This window comes from Neolamprologus brichardi, chromosome 13 (assembly GCF_056152115.1).
Source record: "Neolamprologus brichardi isolate AB-2024 chromosome 13, ASM5615211v1, whole genome shotgun sequence".
NCBI lineage: Eukaryota > Metazoa > Chordata > Actinopteri > Cichliformes > Cichlidae > Neolamprologus > Neolamprologus brichardi.
This window is the reverse complement of record NC_142116.1, coordinates 2,385,001-2,403,043: the sequence shown is the minus strand read 5'-3', so window position 1 is coordinate 2,403,043 and position 18,043 is coordinate 2,385,001. Positions and strand designations below refer to the sequence as shown.

Genomic DNA, 18,043 nt, shown 5'->3' with positions numbered 1-18,043 from the left:
ATTGGCCAGCATTTCGTTTTTAGCGTTTACATGTGGACGGAGATTTTTTTTTTTCAAAACTGCACATGTGGATGTTTGTTTTTTGTTTTGTTTTTTTTTAAAGAAAATGGAAAATCAATTCAAAAATCCCCGTGCACGTGTGGATGTAGCCTAAAGGCTTCATCAGTGGTGAACAGTTGAGTCATTTAAGGAGGCAGCACTAATACTTTAGTCTCTCTGTCTGACATCATTTCAGCCCTTTGACCAACAAGGTTTTTCAAAAGTGACAGAACTGAATGCAAAGTTAAAATAAGTATTAAGGAATCATCAGTTTTGTCCAGTGAACTTGTATTTGTAGTGTTTTCCTGCATGCAACATGCACTGAACGTTGCTCGGTGTTTGCAGCAGTGAATTTCCACAGACTCTGCACACTGAACTCCACGTTTGTTTCACTTCAGACTTTTAAACAGATCAATCAGGTTCTGACATCATTAAACATGACAAAGTCAGTCATAGCGGTCAGTATCAGGCGATATAGACTAGTGAGAAGAGATTTTACAGACCTCACTACAATTATGTATTTAATATGAGGCAACGCCTGCTCTGGCCGCCACCCCATGAACTGCACGAGTGGGCGGATCTGTTACCGAGGAATTGTTCTGCTTTTTTCTTTTTTCATTGAAATGTGTGTTGTGATTCTCCTTCGTGCAGCCACAGCGTTTTCTCCATTCGGATTTTGAGGATTGAGGACGTCGGGACACCGAGGGTCCAAACTGTCAGCGAGTGAGTAAAACCAGTGTTTGAGCACATAAACGAGTGTTTGATGTGTTCTCAGATAGTCAAAAATAACTGTGTGAGGTGGGATTTAAGCGTCTTCGTCAAATCTATATCATATGTATGTTGTAACAACAAATCCTTCTGGGAAGGGTGAGCAGTAAGCTGATATACACTTTCCTAAAAATGTAACTGCGTGTCAGTACTGTCATTTCCTCCAGTGCATCTGTGGTTACTACATATGTCACTGTTTTTTGCAAAAGGCTGGCATAGAAAGAATCAACTGGAAGACAGAAACCCAGCAGAAATTGGCTGCTAGCATAGACTGTGTTGTTTGTGTCTTCAGGTTGTGTCTGTGCGACCTGGCTGGCTCTGAGCGTTGTGCGAAGACTCACAACAAAGGAGAGCGTCTGAAAGAAGCAGGAAACATCAACACGTCGCTGCTCATTCTGGGGAAATGCATCAATGCTCTGAGACACAATCAGCAGGCCAAGTGAGAGTTTTCTCCATCCTTCGTTCCCTCTCTGTCTTTGGTTGATGTTGAGTTTTATTTATATCATAAATCACAACACCTATCACCACGCTTTATGTCACGGGCTAAATATCCCTACAATGTTAGAGGCGGAACCCCAACAATCATGTGAGGGAGCGCTTGGTGACAGTGGGAAAGAAACGCTCCCTGTGAACAGGAAGAAAGCTCGATCAGAACTCAGAGAGGAGCAGCTGCTGCTGAGGGTGAAGGGAGGAGCAGAGAGACGAACTAACGTTTAAATGCAGATGGACTTTTGTTTTTATCTCAGAAAAGTGAAGCCAGGATACTGTCTGCTTTGAACCTGCGTTTTTGTGACAAACAAAAGCATCAGATGCCTTTAAAGATCTTTTTCAAATGTTGCAGGATTTATGATCCAGTCTGCTGTACGGTTTAAAATGACAGAATTACTGCAGACATCTGCAACTCATCTTGTTTTAGCCTGATTTTAAATCTTCTTGCAGTCTGGTGTAATGCTTACTATAGCTTCTCTGGAGAATGCTGGAGGCCACTGCTTTAAGGAGTGTGAACAATGCATTGGTAGTGGACACAAACACAAGTGCTAATGCTGATGATTGTGTTATAAAAGTGCATTACTGTTTCACAGTGAAGCTGTTCTGTACCGTTTGCCCGTTCCCTCCTTCAGGCTGCTGCAGCACGTCCCCTTCAGAGAAAGCAAGCTGACCCACTACCTGCAGAGCTTCTTCTGTGGTCGGGGTAAAGCCTGCATGATCATCAACATCAACCAGTGCGCCTCCATGTACGACGAGACGCTCAACGTCCTCAAGTTCTCTGCTGTGGCGCAGAAGGTTCATACGTGTTTCATTGTGTTTGTTCGTGCGCATTAAGTCTGCAAGTCATCCCTCTGTTTGGGAACTGTGCCAACACACACCCCCACCCACCCAGAAGTGGAGAAGTACAGTCCACAGGCTGAACGGTTAAAAATTTTCCACGTGGACAATCTGTGCAGCAAGAGAGTAGGGCTGCCACGATTAGTCGACTAGTCACGATTACGTCGACTATCAAAATCGTCGACGACTGATTTAATAGTCGATGCGTCGTTTGAAGCTTTGTAAGATCACAAAAGACGCAGGAATAAGTAGTAGGATTTAAGAGTGTAATAACAGACTGAAACAGAAGATGGCAGCACTGCATGTACAAGGATGCCAGCTGCCGTTAAACCCCGAAGAAGAAGAAGCTGTGTCCCAGAATTCATAGTGCAGCCCAGCTCAGTTTCCAACAATGGCGGCAGCTAGTTAGTTTTAATATTACTCTTATTATTCTTTCTGGGTCACAAAATAAACGTTTAACATATTTTCAGGCGAGAATGTAGCTGTGTAAACCTCAAATATCTGCTCAGTTTATCAAGACACCACATATTTTCAAAAGCGCTCCGACGTTTTCGGAGATGTCTGTTACCCACTAGCTCGATAGCTAGCCGGGGGCTAGGCTAACTAGAGTCGTGAGAACACCGGACTCCCGGCAAATCGTTTTCAAACCCACCGCCGTCTTTCGCTACTCAGGTTAAACATGATATATAAGTCACTTAGATAACTTCAAAATGTTGTTGTTTGGCTTTTTTTAGTATTTTATTTGTTCCTGAGTAAATCTGTGTGGCTGAGATTAAAGTTATAGTTTTTACACAGCTGAATAAACATCAAGCAGACAGCTGATTATCAGAAGTTGCTCAAGAATATACTCCGGTGTCCTGTTATATTTTAGATAGCAAGGAGTTTATTAAACTTCACCGAAACAATCTGCAAATTTCATTAAAATTTAATAAACTATCATCTTGTCTTTATTTTTAGTTAGCACATACCTTAAACACTTAAAGCTGTAAGCTAATGATAGTTATATAAGAGCAGATGCTGCTGGTGCAATAAGCTGTACGTTTTACGTCCAATGGATGATGATCTGATTAGTCGACTAATCGCAAAAATAATCGGTGACTAGTCGACTATCAAAATAATCGTTTGTGGCAGCCCTACAAGAGAACCATGCAGTCATTGTATTCCTCTGTGTGTCACTGTAACCTATTATATATCTAACCTACCATGTCAGATTATGGCACTTGGTAAAATTCCCAAATGTTGTCACATGTATTAAACATCATACATTTAGTTTGCCTTTTTCTTCTTGTGTGTTTTCAGGTTGTAGTTCTGTCCTCCAAACCCGTTCCCTTCATGCCACAGAGGTCTGTCGGTGAGGTGTCCTTCATCATGAACAGCACGGAGAGCAAAGCTCTCCGGAGCAGCAGGACGAGCTCCCTGATGGGCTTTGAAAGCAGTCTGGAGGACTTACAGGTAGGACGAAGAGATCACTTCCTCACCGTGGTTTACAAAGTATTTCATGTCGTTTACATCTTTAATTGGCTTGACTTATTGTCACATAAATCTCCATGAAATGTTTTTATCCAGGAGGATGAGGATGATGAGTGTGAGGAAGAGGAGAGCATGATGATGGACACCACGGATCAGACCGAAGCCGAAGAAGACGGTGATAACAATGAAGATAAAATTCTCGTCTGTAAGAAGACGCATCAGGTGAGCACATTTTTATTTCATCAATGATCTGGAAGCATTCGCTGCCCTCGAGGTGTAGCTGTGCTGCGTGGGTGGAGCCAAACTGGTTCGAATCACTGTGAGACGGTAGAGTCAGATGTTAGTGGTGTTATAGCAAAGTGGAAGCGACACAGCAGAGTCAGCAGTTGCTGAGCTACATGATTTAATTCAATTCCATTTTATTTACACAGCGCCAAATCACAGCAACAGTCGACTCAAGGTGCTTTACTGTAAGCTAGACCCTACAATAACACATGCAGAGAAAAACCCACCAATCATATGACCCCCTATGAGCAGCACTTTGGCGACAGTGGGAAGGAAAAACTCCCTTTTAACAGGAAGAAAACTCCAGCAGAACCAGGCTCAGGGAGGGGCGGGGCCATCTGCTGTGATTGGTTGGGGTGAGAGAAGGAAGACAGGATAAGGGCATGCTGTGGAAGTGCTCATCTAGTGCTCAGATGTTGCCACCTTTTCTGCAGTCAGTGACTACAGCCCTCCACACTTTACGTGGCCTTCTGATTAGCTCAATGCAGGTGCTGTGAAGCACGCCGCCACTGGACAAATCACCACTCTCCATTTAACAGTCCGATGGACGAGTCTGTGTTGGTGGTTGCCAGGAGAACAGAACTTGTTTGACTACATCGTGCCAAGTGGAAAGTTTGGTGGAGAGGGGATTACAGTGTGGGGGTGGGAAGACACAGTCATTCTGGACATTTTCATGCTCCCAACTTTGTGGGAACAGTTTGGGGATGGCTCCTTCCTCTTCCAAAGTGACCGTGCACCGGTGCTCAAAGCCAGAAAAGACATGGATGAGTGAGATTTGCTGTGGAAGAACTTGACTGACCTGAGCAGAGTCCTGACCCCAACCCAACAGAACACCTTTGGGATGAGACTGCGAGCCAGGCCTTCTCGTCCAACATCAGTGTCTGACCTCACAAATGTGCTCAAAACCTCCCATAAAAACTCCTAAACCTTGTGGAAAGGCTTCCCAGAAGAGCTGGAACTCTCATAGCGGCAAAGAGTGGGCCGACATCAAATTAAACGATGTGGATTAAGAATGGGATGTGTCCCATATGTGTGTGAATGCATTTGATACAGTTTATGTTCACGCCCCCTACCTGAGTCCACAGCAGGGATGGACACTAGCCTTTTTTTTTCTCAGGGCCACAGTGATTTGGATGAAACATGTGAGCGGGTACTGAACAGTTGTATGAAGACATGACACCCATAGCTTTGTAGACATAACCGATAAAAGGTCCTGGAATTACCTGGTAGAAGATACCAACGTGTTTCTGTGAGTATGGATAACTGAGACATAAAACTTTATTTTTACCATCAGAGAAAAGAACAGCAGTGCAGCGCTCTGTTTGAACTGTGCAGTGCAGATTTATCGGCCAGTTCTGTTCCTCATGTGGTCTGCAGTGTGCGTTTGACTGAGCCACAGGTGGTTTTCTAAAATAGAAAGATAACATCAGAGCCTGTGGTGACACAGGTGTGTGTGTGTGTGTGTGTGTGTGTGTGTGTGTGTGTGTGTGTGTGTGTGTGTGTGAAATTGTGAGAAACATGTGGGTAACAAAATGTTTGAACATTCATAGGATGCTTTATGTGTGTTGAAAGATGTGGAAGTGTGAGTCAGTGTGAGTGCATGTGTGCGACTGTTTCATGGCAGTTTGGGGTGACTTCAGTAGCTTTGCCTATACTTGCTCTCGGACGTGACTCTGCAGCCTCAAATTAATTTGTCTGTCATGTGCAGAAGGACACAGAATATTTTTGAGTTCTCATTTTTAATTTAACTGTGAAACTTGGACTTGTACCTAAACCTCATCCGACTCCTTTAAATGGTTTGTTGCAGAGGTCTGAAGGCAGACAGCTCTGATCTCAGCTGATCTTCTGTCTGAGAGGGGCAGCCAATCACACCAAAGGGTGAATGAATGGAAGCACAATATGAGAGAAATAAGGGTTTTTTGAACAGTGACTGTTTTATCCTATTACACCTCATGTGCATGTCTGCAGCGGACGACTGAGGAGAATTCTGCTCTTCAGTCAAATGCAATAAGAAGTCATGAGCGTGTGTCCACAGAGGATTATTGAACTGTGTGAAAAGGTTTTGTCTAAAGAAGTAAAAAAGGACAAAAGCTCATGTTGTGTTTTGCTGTTTTGTCGCTCAGAGGCAGGCGGTGCTGTTAAAACAGCTGCAGGTGCAGCTGAAGAAAGCCAGAGCTGAAGGTCTGCTCATGGAGTCCCGAGTCCGAGAGGACATCGGCAGAGAGTTCTCGGAGCTTTTCTCCGAGATGCAGAACGATTACAAGTGAGACCCTTTTAGAGCTGTCCTAACAATCCAGGGGGGGGGTTTATTTTGACATCTGAACTCAAAGTCACGCGAACGTGTTTGTGTTCGGCTCAGTGAGCGTCTGGCCAGGGAGAGAGAAATCCTGGAGGAGCGAGCTGAAAGGAGGCTGGAGATTTTCAAGAATCTCATCAACAGAATGGCTGCTGGACCCAGTCGAGAGGCAGAAGCCGTGGTAACACAAACTTTCATTTACATTCTTCAAAGTCCTTCAGTTGTTGTTGTCTTTACCAGTTTGTTCTGTGCCTGCTGATTCACTTTTGATTTAAACATAAATGAGATAAAAAGAAATGGCAGACTACAGGTGGGTAAATAACAGATACATCGCTGCGCTCCATCCCCCTTAATGCAAACAGTGTGGGCCAAACAGGAGGCCGTCGTCCTTACACGACAGTAAACGAGTCACTCAACTATGATTAGTGATGGTACAGTAGGTGGATAAGATAAGATGACCTTTATTAGTCCCACAGGTGGGAAATTTGTTTTGTTACAGCAAAAGTACAAAGTTATGTTGCAGAAATTAGAAAATACTGGAATGCAATACAATGCAATAAAATAAAATACTATCTACAATAGAATAAAAATAGAATAGAATAATGTATACAATAGAATAAAATAAAATACTATATACAATAGAATAAAATAGAATAGAATACTATATACAATAGAATAAAATAGAATAGAATACTATATACAATAGAATAAAATAGAATAGAATAATATATACAATAGAATAAAATAGAATACTATATACAATAGAATAAAATAAAATAATATATACAATAGAATAAAATAAAATACTATATACAATAGAATAAAATAGAATAGAATAATATATACAATAGAATAAAATAAAATACTATATACAATGGAATAAAATAGAATAGAATAATATATACAATAGAATAAAATAAAATACTATATACAATAGAATAAAATAAAATAGAATACTATATACAATAGAATAAAATAAAATACTATATACAATAGAATAAAATAGAATAGAATAATATATACAATAGAATAAAATAAAATACTATATACAATAGAATAAAATAGAATAGAATACTATATACAATAGAATAAAATAGAATAGAATAATATATACAATAGAATAAAATAAAATACTATATACAATAGAATAAAATAGAATAGAATACTATATACAATAGAATAAAATAGAATAGAATAATATATACAATAGAATAAAATAAAATACTATATACAATAGAATAAAATAGAATAAAATACTATATACAATAGAATAAAATAGAATAGAATAATATATACAATAGAATAAAATAGAAATACAAATGCTATATACAACTGAGTAAGAAAATACAAAAGTACAACCTCGTCAGAAGAAGAATTGCACATGTCGCAGTCTTATTGCACGTGTGAGGGTTTTTGTTTAGCTGCAAAAGTCTTTGCTGTGGAGTCTGACAGCAGTGGGGAGGAAAGACCTGCGAAATCTGTCAGCTGAATACCTCAAATAATGCTACACGGTGCCATGTGCCCGGCTCTTTGTTTGCTTCCTGCCTGCAGCTCTGTTTGTTCAGTCTGTTTTCATCACCACGTGTGCAGCTCAGTGTTTCAATGAAAAACATGCACGCCCCGATGGGGTCACTCAAAGCCCAAATTCATCATGTTTCAAGCACATTTGTGATGATCATAAGCACTGAAGTAGCCTCAGTGGTTGTCTGTTGTAAATGAGTGAAAATCTAACACAACTCGATAGTTTTTGTTTGTTTGTTTTTTCCTTGAGTTTGTGGTTTCCAGCTGCAGGGGGCGGCTTTCTTTCATGTTTTGATAAATGTTGTACTCAGAGGTCCGACCTCGAGTTTCTTTAAACGCTCTAAATCATCACAACTTTCTGTGCAGTCGCCTGAAGTGTTTGATTTAAACTCCAACAGGGAGAATTCTCCAAAAACCTGTGGACCTCACTGTGTTACTGCAGGCATAACATGCATAAGGGATGCTATATGTTGTTAGAGGTATATGTATGCATGTGCATGTGTGGGGTTATTACCTCTACATTAAATAGGATTTCCAGGATGCTAAACTGTTTCTTTCTTCCTGCAGGACACATTTCTGAACTCCTGCTCCTCTGAACTGGTGGGAGGAAAGAAATCCACGGATGCCGCTCAGAGAAGTGTAGATCCAGGCCGAGCAGGGCCTCGGGCAGGTGCTGAGCAGGAAGCCCCGGAACCGCTGGCTCACAAGTGCACTGGTAAAAACAAGACGGCGAACACAAATCTATTCGTTTATTCGTCTAATTAAGCAGATGGTTTGCAGATGAGCACCCAGCGTGAGCACATGGCCTGCAGAAATATTTTCTGTTGGATGAAGAATGCATTTGTAGCTCTGTTCAGCCGTAGCATAAAAATGTTCTCTGATAAATTTGCATATTTGAAATTAGTTTGAGTGCCAGAATTTCGAAGGTGTTACTGGTGCCGTACTTTTGTTCCTTTTCTCTCTTATTTAGCCGGTGTAGCCAGAGGAGATGAGGATGAGGAGAAGAGGACGCTCCTCTTCGAGCTCCAAGAAATGTCATCAGAGGTTTCCCGGCTGGAGAAACAAGTGGGAGACCTGCAGAGGACGGCAGAGCTGGCCCGAGAGAAGAGCTCACGTGAGAAAGAGCAGCTGCAGGTGAGGAGCACACGAACAGGAGGTGCTGTGTGGTCTCATCTGTTTCTCGTCTTCACAGCTGTAAACGTCCATGTAGAGTTAAAAGTAGCTGCTCATCAGTATTTATTTCATTTCACGCCTGTTTATATGTTAAACTGGGAGTAATTCCATCTTTTCAATTCCTCAGGGGGCTTTGACGGCTCTCCAGAAGGAGCTCCGAGCCAGAGAAGAGGCCCTTGCTGTGTTGGAGGGCCCCACTTTGGGAAAAGAGGAGGCACTCGCATCTTTAAAGGAGGAGAGGAAAAAAAGAGATGAGGCCGTTGCAGCGCTTGGAGATCTAAAGCAAAGTAACGAGAAGATGCTGGAGTCCTTTGAAGAAGAGAGAAAAGGCAAAGAGAAAGCAATGGCAGCCCTGGAAACTGAGAGGAGAGCCAAGGAGGAGGCCATGGCAGCGCTCGCTGCTCTTCATGAAGAGAAGAGTAGCAGGGAGGAGGAGGAGAGGAAGGAGATAAGCAGGCTGGCAGAGCAGAGGAGGCACGAGGAGGCGGACGCGCTCCGACAGGAACTGGGAGAGCTGAGCGTGAAACTGGAAACTGCAGAACACCAGGTATGATTTTTATCCGGAAATGTGACCAAAAATGTTAAATCGATCACCCCGGAGACGGTGACGGCCCTGGAAACAGTTCACAGCGCTCTCACACATCAGTCGAGACGTAGTGATGATCATTTTTTTCTATGTATCAAACTTCTGTATAAAAGTGTGGCGTCAGGAAGAAGATCCAACTCAAGTATGTGCCGAGTTAAAGTTGTGGGAGCTTCCAGCTGTGGTGGGAATCAGAGGGCAGCCAAACGTTTGATGCTTTGTTTAAACTCTGGAGGCCAGAAACTGCCCAAATCCTCTGTGTGTGTTTTCAGCTACATGTCGTTTATATCATGTGGAATTTTGTCTCTTGTGTTTGATTAAAACTTCCTGTGTTTACCCTGAAACTGCCACAGGTGACCAGCAACGCAGAGAGAGCTGAAAAAGCTTTTGTCCAACTACAAGCTGCTCAAGCACAAGTGGATGAACAAGCCAAGGCGATTCAGGAGAAGTGTTCCCAGATCCAAACTCTGACACAGGAAGCTGAAAGGCTAAAGCAGGAAGTGCACGCCTCTGCAGTGTCACAAGGTGCGAATGAGACACAAGAGGAAGTGTCTCAGTTTCAGAAGAGCCCGGCTGAGGAAAGACAGAAAACTGAGGCCAAGCACAGAGAAGTGCTGCATCTGGAGCACGAGCTGGCTGAGGTCAAACAACAGCTGGCACACAAACAGCTGGTCCTGGACCAGCAGCTGGAGCTGTGGAGTCAGAAGGAGGCATCTTCAAAACAGGAAGTTGAAGAACTGCAAAAGAAACTTAAGCAGCAAGGAGAGATGTCACAGGCACTGCTGGATGATCTCCAAACTCAGCTCGAGTGCCAAAAACGGGATTCCAGAGAGGAAGTGGAGGAGCTGAGAGGAAAACTCGAGCAGCAGACGGCGGCCTCAGAAAGGCAGGTCGAGCAGCTCAAAGAGAGGCTGCGAGAACAAAAAGCATCATCGCTGCAGCAGCTGGAAGAGTTGAAACGCAGAGTGAGTGAACAAAAATCCGATTCCAGCAAGCTCGTAGATGACCTCAGACAGATGCTCAGCGAGCAGGAGCGAGCTGCAGAGCGCCTCAAGACGGAGCTGGAAGACGCCCGGATTCACTCAGAGGCTGAAGATCTCAAGAGGATGAACTCTGACCTCCAGGCTGAGGCTGAAAACGTTTCCAACACGGAGAAACAAAAGGAGTCCCGCAAAACCGAAGCTCAGCCGTCGTCCTCAGAGACCGAGAGGATGCTGGAGGAACAGGACGGTCAGATGGAGGAGAAGCTAGCAGAGCTGCAGAAAGAGCTGCTGGAAAAGGATGCACAGGTGACATCCCTGAAGAAGAGTTTGCAGGAGGCTCAGGAGCAGCGCGAGGAGGACGAGTGCCAAGCCGTTCAGGAGGCCCGGCGCAAGGAGGTCGAAAGGAGACGGGAGCTGCTGGCGGCGGCGCACGAGGCCATCGCTCAGAAGGAAGCCGAGCTGAAGAAGAGAGACGAGGACATCAGCAGGTAACTCGTCATTGTGTTTAGATCTGTGTTTGGGCCTGTAGCTGCTACGTCATCACGCTCCGACACTTGTTAAGTCCAGTGAAACTGATCAAAGCCTTTTCATGTTATATTTAGCTCAGGATTACAGACGCTTCGCTTCCCGCTACAGCTGGAGTGTAACATATCTCCGCTCTCTAAAATCCCGCCTCCGCCTCCCTCACTTATCTGCTCTTCCAAATCACTGTGAAACACATGCTTTCAATCATTCTGATGAGTTTTATCTACAAGAGTTGCTATTATGAGAAACTCATCATCGCAGAGCTGAGCCTGCCTGTAATGACTGCATTAGTGCGCAGCTGCTCTCAGCAGAGCGCAGCGCTCACAGTGTTACTGATGCTAAATGAGAATTTTCTGTTTGAGTCTAATTATAACTTCTAAAGTAACAACAAAAAATCAGGAAAGATGAAGCCGGGTTCATACTGACGGTCACATTGTTCCTCTTCACCTGAACAAAACTATTTAATGTTTTTATTTACCGACATCTGTGAGGATTTCATGACTGTATCAGGTGAACATAGAAGAATATTTATCTCTAAATAAAACCTTGACTCGATCAGGATGAAATTAATTATTATAGACCACCTGTATTGATATGTATTGATAAATTTCTGCCCCTCTCTAATAATCTGGAATCTAGAGATGGTTCCCTGGAACATAAAAGTGGTTGAGTTGCTAATTAACAATGAAAAATGACAGTAAAATGTTGTTCTTATATAAACGGTGTTAAAGGGAATACTAACTAATGAGAAATGTATCGCTGTATAACAGATTCTCTCTGTAGGTGTCGCTCTCCCAAACTGCTGTTTATATCCTCTCAAGGAGAAAAGTAGCAAAGAGTGGGAAGCACTGGCTGTGTTGTTCATTTTGGCACTTATTAGGCTGCTTTGGTTTGTTTGTTGTAAAAATCCAGCCATGAAAGAGTCTGAACATCACGTCTTTCCCTCTCAGGCTGAAGGAAAACGCCAAGCAGGACTCAGAGAAGGTGAAGAGCCTCAGCGTGGACCTTCAGAGGAAGGAGGAGGACTCTTCAGACCTCAGAGAGAAGCTGGCTGACTACAAGAAGCAGATGCAGCAGGTCCAGAAGGAGGTGCACGCATTATTGGATGTTTCAGTCTGTCGCTCACACTCCTCACTGCTGATACAGTTTTATGTTTCCTGATTTGGTTTTTTATTTAGATTTTTAAATTGAGTTTAGTTTTGGTTGGTTTCCAGTGAGTTTGACTGTTTCAGTTCAGTTTATTTACTTTAAAATGTGTAGTGTCAGTTTAGTTTTGCGTGAATATTAGAACTCCAGTGCAGAGATGGCTTTAGTGCCAGTGAGAGGTCAGGTAGATCCAGTGATCTACATCAGTGACAGCAGGTCCTTAAAAGAACAAACTTGGCTTAAATTGTTTCGATGTGTCTTAAATGTTTTTAGTCGTGTCCTCACAAACATTTCAGACATGCAACACATTTGTGCGTGTACACATTTATCCTCACGGTCTCAGGAGTGAGCTGGACCCCGTTCATGCTCCAGTTAGGCTGGTTCAGCCCTGAGCAGCAGAGCTCTGAATCACAGTTAACCTGCAGAGCTGCATGCTGGGAAAAGGTCGAACTTTTTACTTTCAGAAACCTTTAATGCTGATTTGTGTTTGTAAAAATAGTAATGAGTGCTCTGTGGTCTAGTGAGATAGTAAAGTCCGCTTCAGATCCTTACCTTTTGTCCAGATTTCAGCCATGAGAGACGAGGAGAAGGTCCTTAAGCAGAAACTGTCCGACGCTGAGAAAGCAAAGAAGCAGCTTCAGTCTGAGCTCGCCGGCAGAGACCGAACCATCCAGCAGCTCAAAGCGGTGAGGTCATCTGTTCCTTCACCAGACACTGCTCACTGTGTGGGAGCAAGATCATCATGCTGCTGATGATAATATATCGTGTAATGTACATGTGATGATGATAACTAGTAAATGTGAGACAGTCGTTCTCTTTGTGGCGAGCGTCTCATGTTGTTGATGCCTTCTGCCTGCCTCTGCAGGAGCAGTCATCTCATGCAAAGTCTGACCAGACGCTGCAGCTCTACCAGCAGGCCTGTAAAGGTCAGTTTCTCTGTGCTTTATCCACTTATACATGCTGTTTTTTTCCCAAACACATTTACCTTAACGTTTAAGTAGAGCTGGGTGATATAAGATTTTTTCATATCACGATATGTTTTTTTCATTTCAGGCGATAACGATATATATCACGATATAAGCCAAATAACTATATTTGTAAGATTTAAATGTGCCGTTGCTCACAAGTAAAATGTGAAATAATCAGCAGCTTGTTTTGATTTAAATATTTATTTCCCATAATAAGTTCAACAGGGTAGATGTACTTAAGGAACATGAGACTTTTTCAGATAAATAAAGGCAAATATTGCAAACTACACAAAAGGCAGCCGCTAAAGCGTTTAAGTTTCAAAATAGAACAAAACACACTACTAAATTGTCAATTCCACTTAGAAACAAAATATTAATTCTAAAAATAAATCTTAGTTTGTTTTACAGAAGAACAGACAAAATTGACTAACTTTTGTCAATATCAAATAAACTGAGAACTAAAAGGAAATTCTCGATCTCTCCTTGTTGTATAGCTGAGCTTTTCAAACAGTTTAACAGTTACTTTAGACAAAAGCCAAATGACGAATTAGCGCTTCCAGTCAGAGATTGAGCATGCACCGCTTTATTGTATTTCCAGACTTGCCTTCGGCACAATTTAGAGTGCGCGCTACTCTGTTTTTGTCAGACTTGAAATAGCTGAAATACCTTCACACTACGGAACGTCTCTGGCTCTTCCGTTCGACAATCTCTCCGGCATTGGAACCATCATCTGTTTTCTCTTCGGTAACCTTCGGTCACGCTCTCGGTTGATTTTTCTCTAGTCGGCGCACTCGGTCCTTCAGTAAAAGACGTTGGTGCTCTTCCCATGTTCATGTGTCCTGCTCTTAACTTCACACAATATGAACTCTTCAAATATCGCCAAACTGTTGAACAGGAAAAATGTTCACTCAAGCTTTCCCAGTAGAGTTTAACTGGTTTTTATGTTAGTAACCAGCAGAGGTTACTAACTTGTTCATCGTGGTGGATGCGAACCTGAACTTTTGCTTTGTTTTTGGTGGTTCGTAGAGCTGGAGGCCAAGGAGCGGGTGATGGAGGGCATGCGTTTGGCTCTGTCGGAACAGGAGGATACTCAGGAGCAGATGGAGCAGGTCCTGGAGGAGAAACTTAACCTCAATCAGGAGCTCTCCAGTGGTAAGAAACAGGAGGTGAAAAGAAGGCAGGTTTTAGTAGTTAGAGGAAGTCAAAGGCTCTCGTACGGACACTGGCTCAGGTTCAGTCTTTTATAGTTCAAAGCAACAGTTGATCGACCTTTGACACGCTCTACTTCTAGTTTTCATAGCTTTAATTATACAGTAAATAGAGATGTTCTCTGCCCATTTTCTTTCTCTTTACTGTACTTCTTGCATTTCTACTCTCATCTCTTACTAGTTATTGTAAAGCTATACTCAAAGTTGCATTTAACTTGTTGCTGTGTCGTCAGTCTTCGTTCTGTGCTGTAAACCTTTTCAGAGGTGGACAAATTGAAAGAGATGCTGCAGCAGCAGGGAAGTGGAAACAACACACACCAGCAGCTCGGCAACAGCCAATCAGATGACTTAAAAAGGGCCAAACAGGAAGCAGCTGAAGCTCAGGACAGCGTGAAGGTACAGAAGCAGATTCATTATTAGCATTTGTGTTGATGTCCCAGTGTCAAGCTCTTTAAGATTGTGCAGCTTCCCCGCTTGAAAGGGATTGACGCATCTACCACAGGTGTTTAACTGGATTTCACTCAATGACCAGGCAGATCTTTTGTTTTCCTTTTTCTTTAATCTTCTTTTTCGGCCATAGTCAGCCATAGGTGAAAAACCTTTAAATACAAACCAAAACCCAAATTACAAATTATGTTTGTTAACACACATCTGCAAATATTGTAAACAATCCCAAACACATTTTCTTTTTTAAACACATTAATGCAGTGCGTAAGCTTTGTAGTACAATATTTACTTGAGTATTTTTAAATGCTCAAATTATGTAATTCACTAACAATTGTACATACACCTTGAGAAATACTGCTTTCTATTAAAGTGCTAAATTAAATGATCAACCTGCATTAGAATTTAAGCAGTACAATAGTGTTTATAACCAGCTTCTCTTAACCATATGCAAGCATTAACAGTCTTCCATATGCAGACCAACAATAAACAATGGTGCCGCTCGTAAACAGGCGACCAACTCACGGCACAGTGCTAATGCTACGTAAGCTAGCGGCAGCCGCGATTCTTTAGCAACTCGCTTCAAAGTCTTTTAACATAGTCAGCAACCATTCCCTTACCGGCTGCCTCCCTGGCTTTGTAGATACTTCAGTTCCACACAATATCTATGTTGGCGACAACTTATTCAAAGAATTATGCTGGGCTTTTCCCGTAAGTGGCAACTTCCTGTTGCTCCCCCGTTCGCCTTCTTTTTTCCTTCCCGACAGAAACCCAGACACAAGATTAGTTCCGCCCTCCAGTCTGTCTCTTTTACTTTTTTGCCTCAGGGCTCTCCACCTCCTACTCGGTTTGACTTGACACCCAGAACAGAAGTGTTAGCAAACCGTGTGTCTGCGAGTGGACTTTGAGCCCAGGACTTAAGATTACATGTATATTATGTTCTGTACGATCATGTGTTCTGATTACAGCTCACATGTCTTCGGCTGGTCCGATATGCGTGTTAAACAGCTGTGTGCGTCATCGTCAGGAGGATGATAGGGATCATTTTGTTATGCTGAGGTCTGACTGCACCAGATCTTCATCTGCGATTGTCGAGCCTGATCTCAACAAACCGAGAAATAGTCTAAAAGACAATCAGCTTGTCTTCATGGACGTTAGTACGGAGCCCCGCAGGGGACATGGGAGAAAAAAAATTAAGATGGACTTTTGCGAGATCTCGCAAAACTTTTGAACAATGGCGGCAGCTACTTAGTTGTAATATTCCTCTTTCTGGGTCACAAAATACACTTTTAAGATATTTTGAGGCGTGAATGTAGTTGTGTAAACGTCAGATACCTGCTCGGTTTACAAGACATCACATATTTGCAAAAGCGCTACGACGTTTTCGGAGATCTGACACCCACTAGCTCGAAGCTAACGGGAGGTCGAGACCTACTAGAGCCGGGAGGAACACCGCTTTCCCGGCACATCGTGCCTCGACCTCCCGGTCAGCTTCGAGCTGGCGGCCTCCGAAGAATGCGGCTAAAACGTTTGCGAGATCCCGAGTTAGTTTTTGCGAGATCTCGCAAAATTCCGTCTTAATTGTTTTTCCTCCCATGTCTCCTGCGGGGCTCCGTACATTAGTTACGATTTTGTGGCAGTCAGCACAATATCGCGTCACCTCGGCAACCAAATAAATCAAGCTTTTTAAAGAAAGAAAGAAAGAAGAAACAGCAACTGTTGTTTTCAACCTAAACATTGATCTTTGTCTAAGTTTAACATCCAACTTCAACCTAATACTTTGTGTTGTGACTCTAACCAAGTACATTTTTGTTAAAAGAAAAAAAAAGTGTGACATATAAAACTCCAACCTGCCGCGTGGATGACGCGACTCGCTCGAAGAAGAATAAACCTTAATAATAGCCGGGGTCACATTGGTTCTCTTTAGGACTGAGGGAACTGCTGTAGGAGACGTGAGAGCGTCAGATTCATCCACACATGCAGTCAGTGGGGTGAGGTTAGTTCAGGTGATTCTAAACGGCTCATAGATGTGAATGGTTGTGTCTCTGTGTTAGCGCTGGGACAGCCCAGGGTGTACCTCGCCTCTCGCCCCATGTCAGCTGTGTGATATGTTTCATTCCCACGTGACCCTGACTGGATAAGTGGAAGTAAATAGACAAATTTATTAAATATGTATTTTCTTCGTGTAATTCAGTCGGCCAACTACGCACAAGGGTTCATGGTTGAGTTTGGAGGAATTCCTGTTAGCAGGCTTTGACTTTGAGTCAGGTTTGCAATAACATAGTTCAGCACTTTTGTTTGGTTTTTTTTGCTTAATTTGAATAGATGTTTGCAATTTTACTATTTTTAGTTTTATTACTTACTATTTTTGTCCCGTAGATTTCTGCAGAGAAGCACCAGGCGGACCGCAGGAAATGGCTGGAGGAAAAAGTCTCCCTGATCGGCCAAGCTAAAGAGGCCGAGGACAAGAGGAACCAAGAAATGAGGAAGTTTGCCGAAGACAGAGAGCGCTGCACTCGGCTGCAGAGCGAGCTGGTACGAGGAGGACGATGCTAAAAACTGTCCGACACCCACCATCGACCGATGAGGGTTTGAACCGAGTTAGATTGTGATGGCCATTCAACCACTTTCTTATTATCAAAGGACCCACCTTACAATAAATTCAACACAGTCAAATGTATTAATAACAAACCTGATTAGTTAAAATGTGGCTTTTGTGCTTCACAAAGTTGCTTGTGATGCTTACAGCGGAGGATGATTTTTACTGATGGAGTTACTTGTTGGAGCGCAGCTTTAATTGGCGAGAATGTTGGTCGGGCATACATGATGCTGTTTCTCCTTTCCCGTCAGGAGTCCCAGCTGGCCGAAAAGGAGAAAACCATGGAGAATTGGAGGCAGGAGCGAGACACTCTGGTCGCAGCTTTGGAGGTCCAGCTAAAAAGGCTTCTTTCCAGCCAAGCAGAGAAAGACGAGCTCATCCAGCAGCTGCAGCAGAATAACACACAGCCGCCACAAGAGGTCAGTATAGCATAACGAGGATCACAGGCCCCGGAGGCAGAGTCTTTAATCGGGCTCCTGTTATAAGAGAAAGATGGGAAAGGTTAAGCATGCTGGTTTAAGGCATGATCGTCTGTTTCATGTGCGAGATACGGGTTGATTTTTGCAATGTGTGTCTCAAACATGTCAGGTAATGTCCTTCAGTATAAAGTATATTTATAATAAAATAAGACTGCAGCCCTGCTGTGTTTCACCTCAGTCTATTTACAGCCCATCAGTTTAAAACCTCTGTGATGTGATGGATCACGGTT

At 43.0% G+C, this 18,043-nt stretch overlaps 1 protein-coding gene and 1 long non-coding RNA gene across 3 annotated transcripts in view; one reads left to right on the top strand and one right to left on the bottom strand.

The window, feature by feature from the left end:
* The window catches only part of kif20ba (kinesin family member 20Ba), a 71,735-nt gene that overhangs the window by 9,512 nt on the left and 44,180 nt on the right, over nt 1–18,043 (top strand). For both annotated transcript variants that reach the window (XM_087849966.1, XM_087849965.1), the window contains exons 10-27: nt 691–762; nt 1,100–1,246; nt 1,929–2,091; nt 3,433–3,585; nt 3,700–3,825; nt 6,012–6,151; nt 6,248–6,365; nt 8,273–8,420; nt 8,676–8,839; nt 9,006–9,425; nt 9,815–10,932; nt 11,920–12,058; nt 12,679–12,801; nt 12,981–13,041; nt 14,110–14,235; nt 14,554–14,687; nt 17,115–17,270; nt 17,586–17,753. In XM_087849966.1, the coding sequence (XP_087706092.1) occupies nt 691–762; nt 1,100–1,246; nt 1,929–2,091; nt 3,433–3,585; nt 3,700–3,825; nt 6,012–6,151; nt 6,248–6,365; nt 8,273–8,420; nt 8,676–8,839; nt 9,006–9,425; nt 9,815–10,932; nt 11,920–12,058; nt 12,679–12,801; nt 12,981–13,041; nt 14,110–14,235; nt 14,554–14,687; nt 17,115–17,270; nt 17,586–17,753 (3,676 nt within the window). The remainder of the gene's footprint in view (nt 1–690; nt 763–1,099; nt 1,247–1,928; nt 2,092–3,432; nt 3,586–3,699; nt 3,826–6,011; nt 6,152–6,247; nt 6,366–8,272; nt 8,421–8,675; nt 8,840–9,005; nt 9,426–9,814; nt 10,933–11,919; nt 12,059–12,678; nt 12,802–12,980; nt 13,042–14,109; nt 14,236–14,553; nt 14,688–17,114; nt 17,271–17,585; nt 17,754–18,043) is intronic.
* On the bottom strand, nt 6,887–15,572 carry LOC148099870 (uncharacterized). The gene is made up of 5 exons (XR_015719908.1): nt 15,356–15,572; nt 14,077–14,890; nt 13,750–13,967; nt 12,668–12,836; nt 6,887–12,549 (listed from the first exon to the last, which is right to left on the bottom strand). It is a non-coding gene; the product is annotated as an uncharacterized LOC148099870 (long non-coding RNA).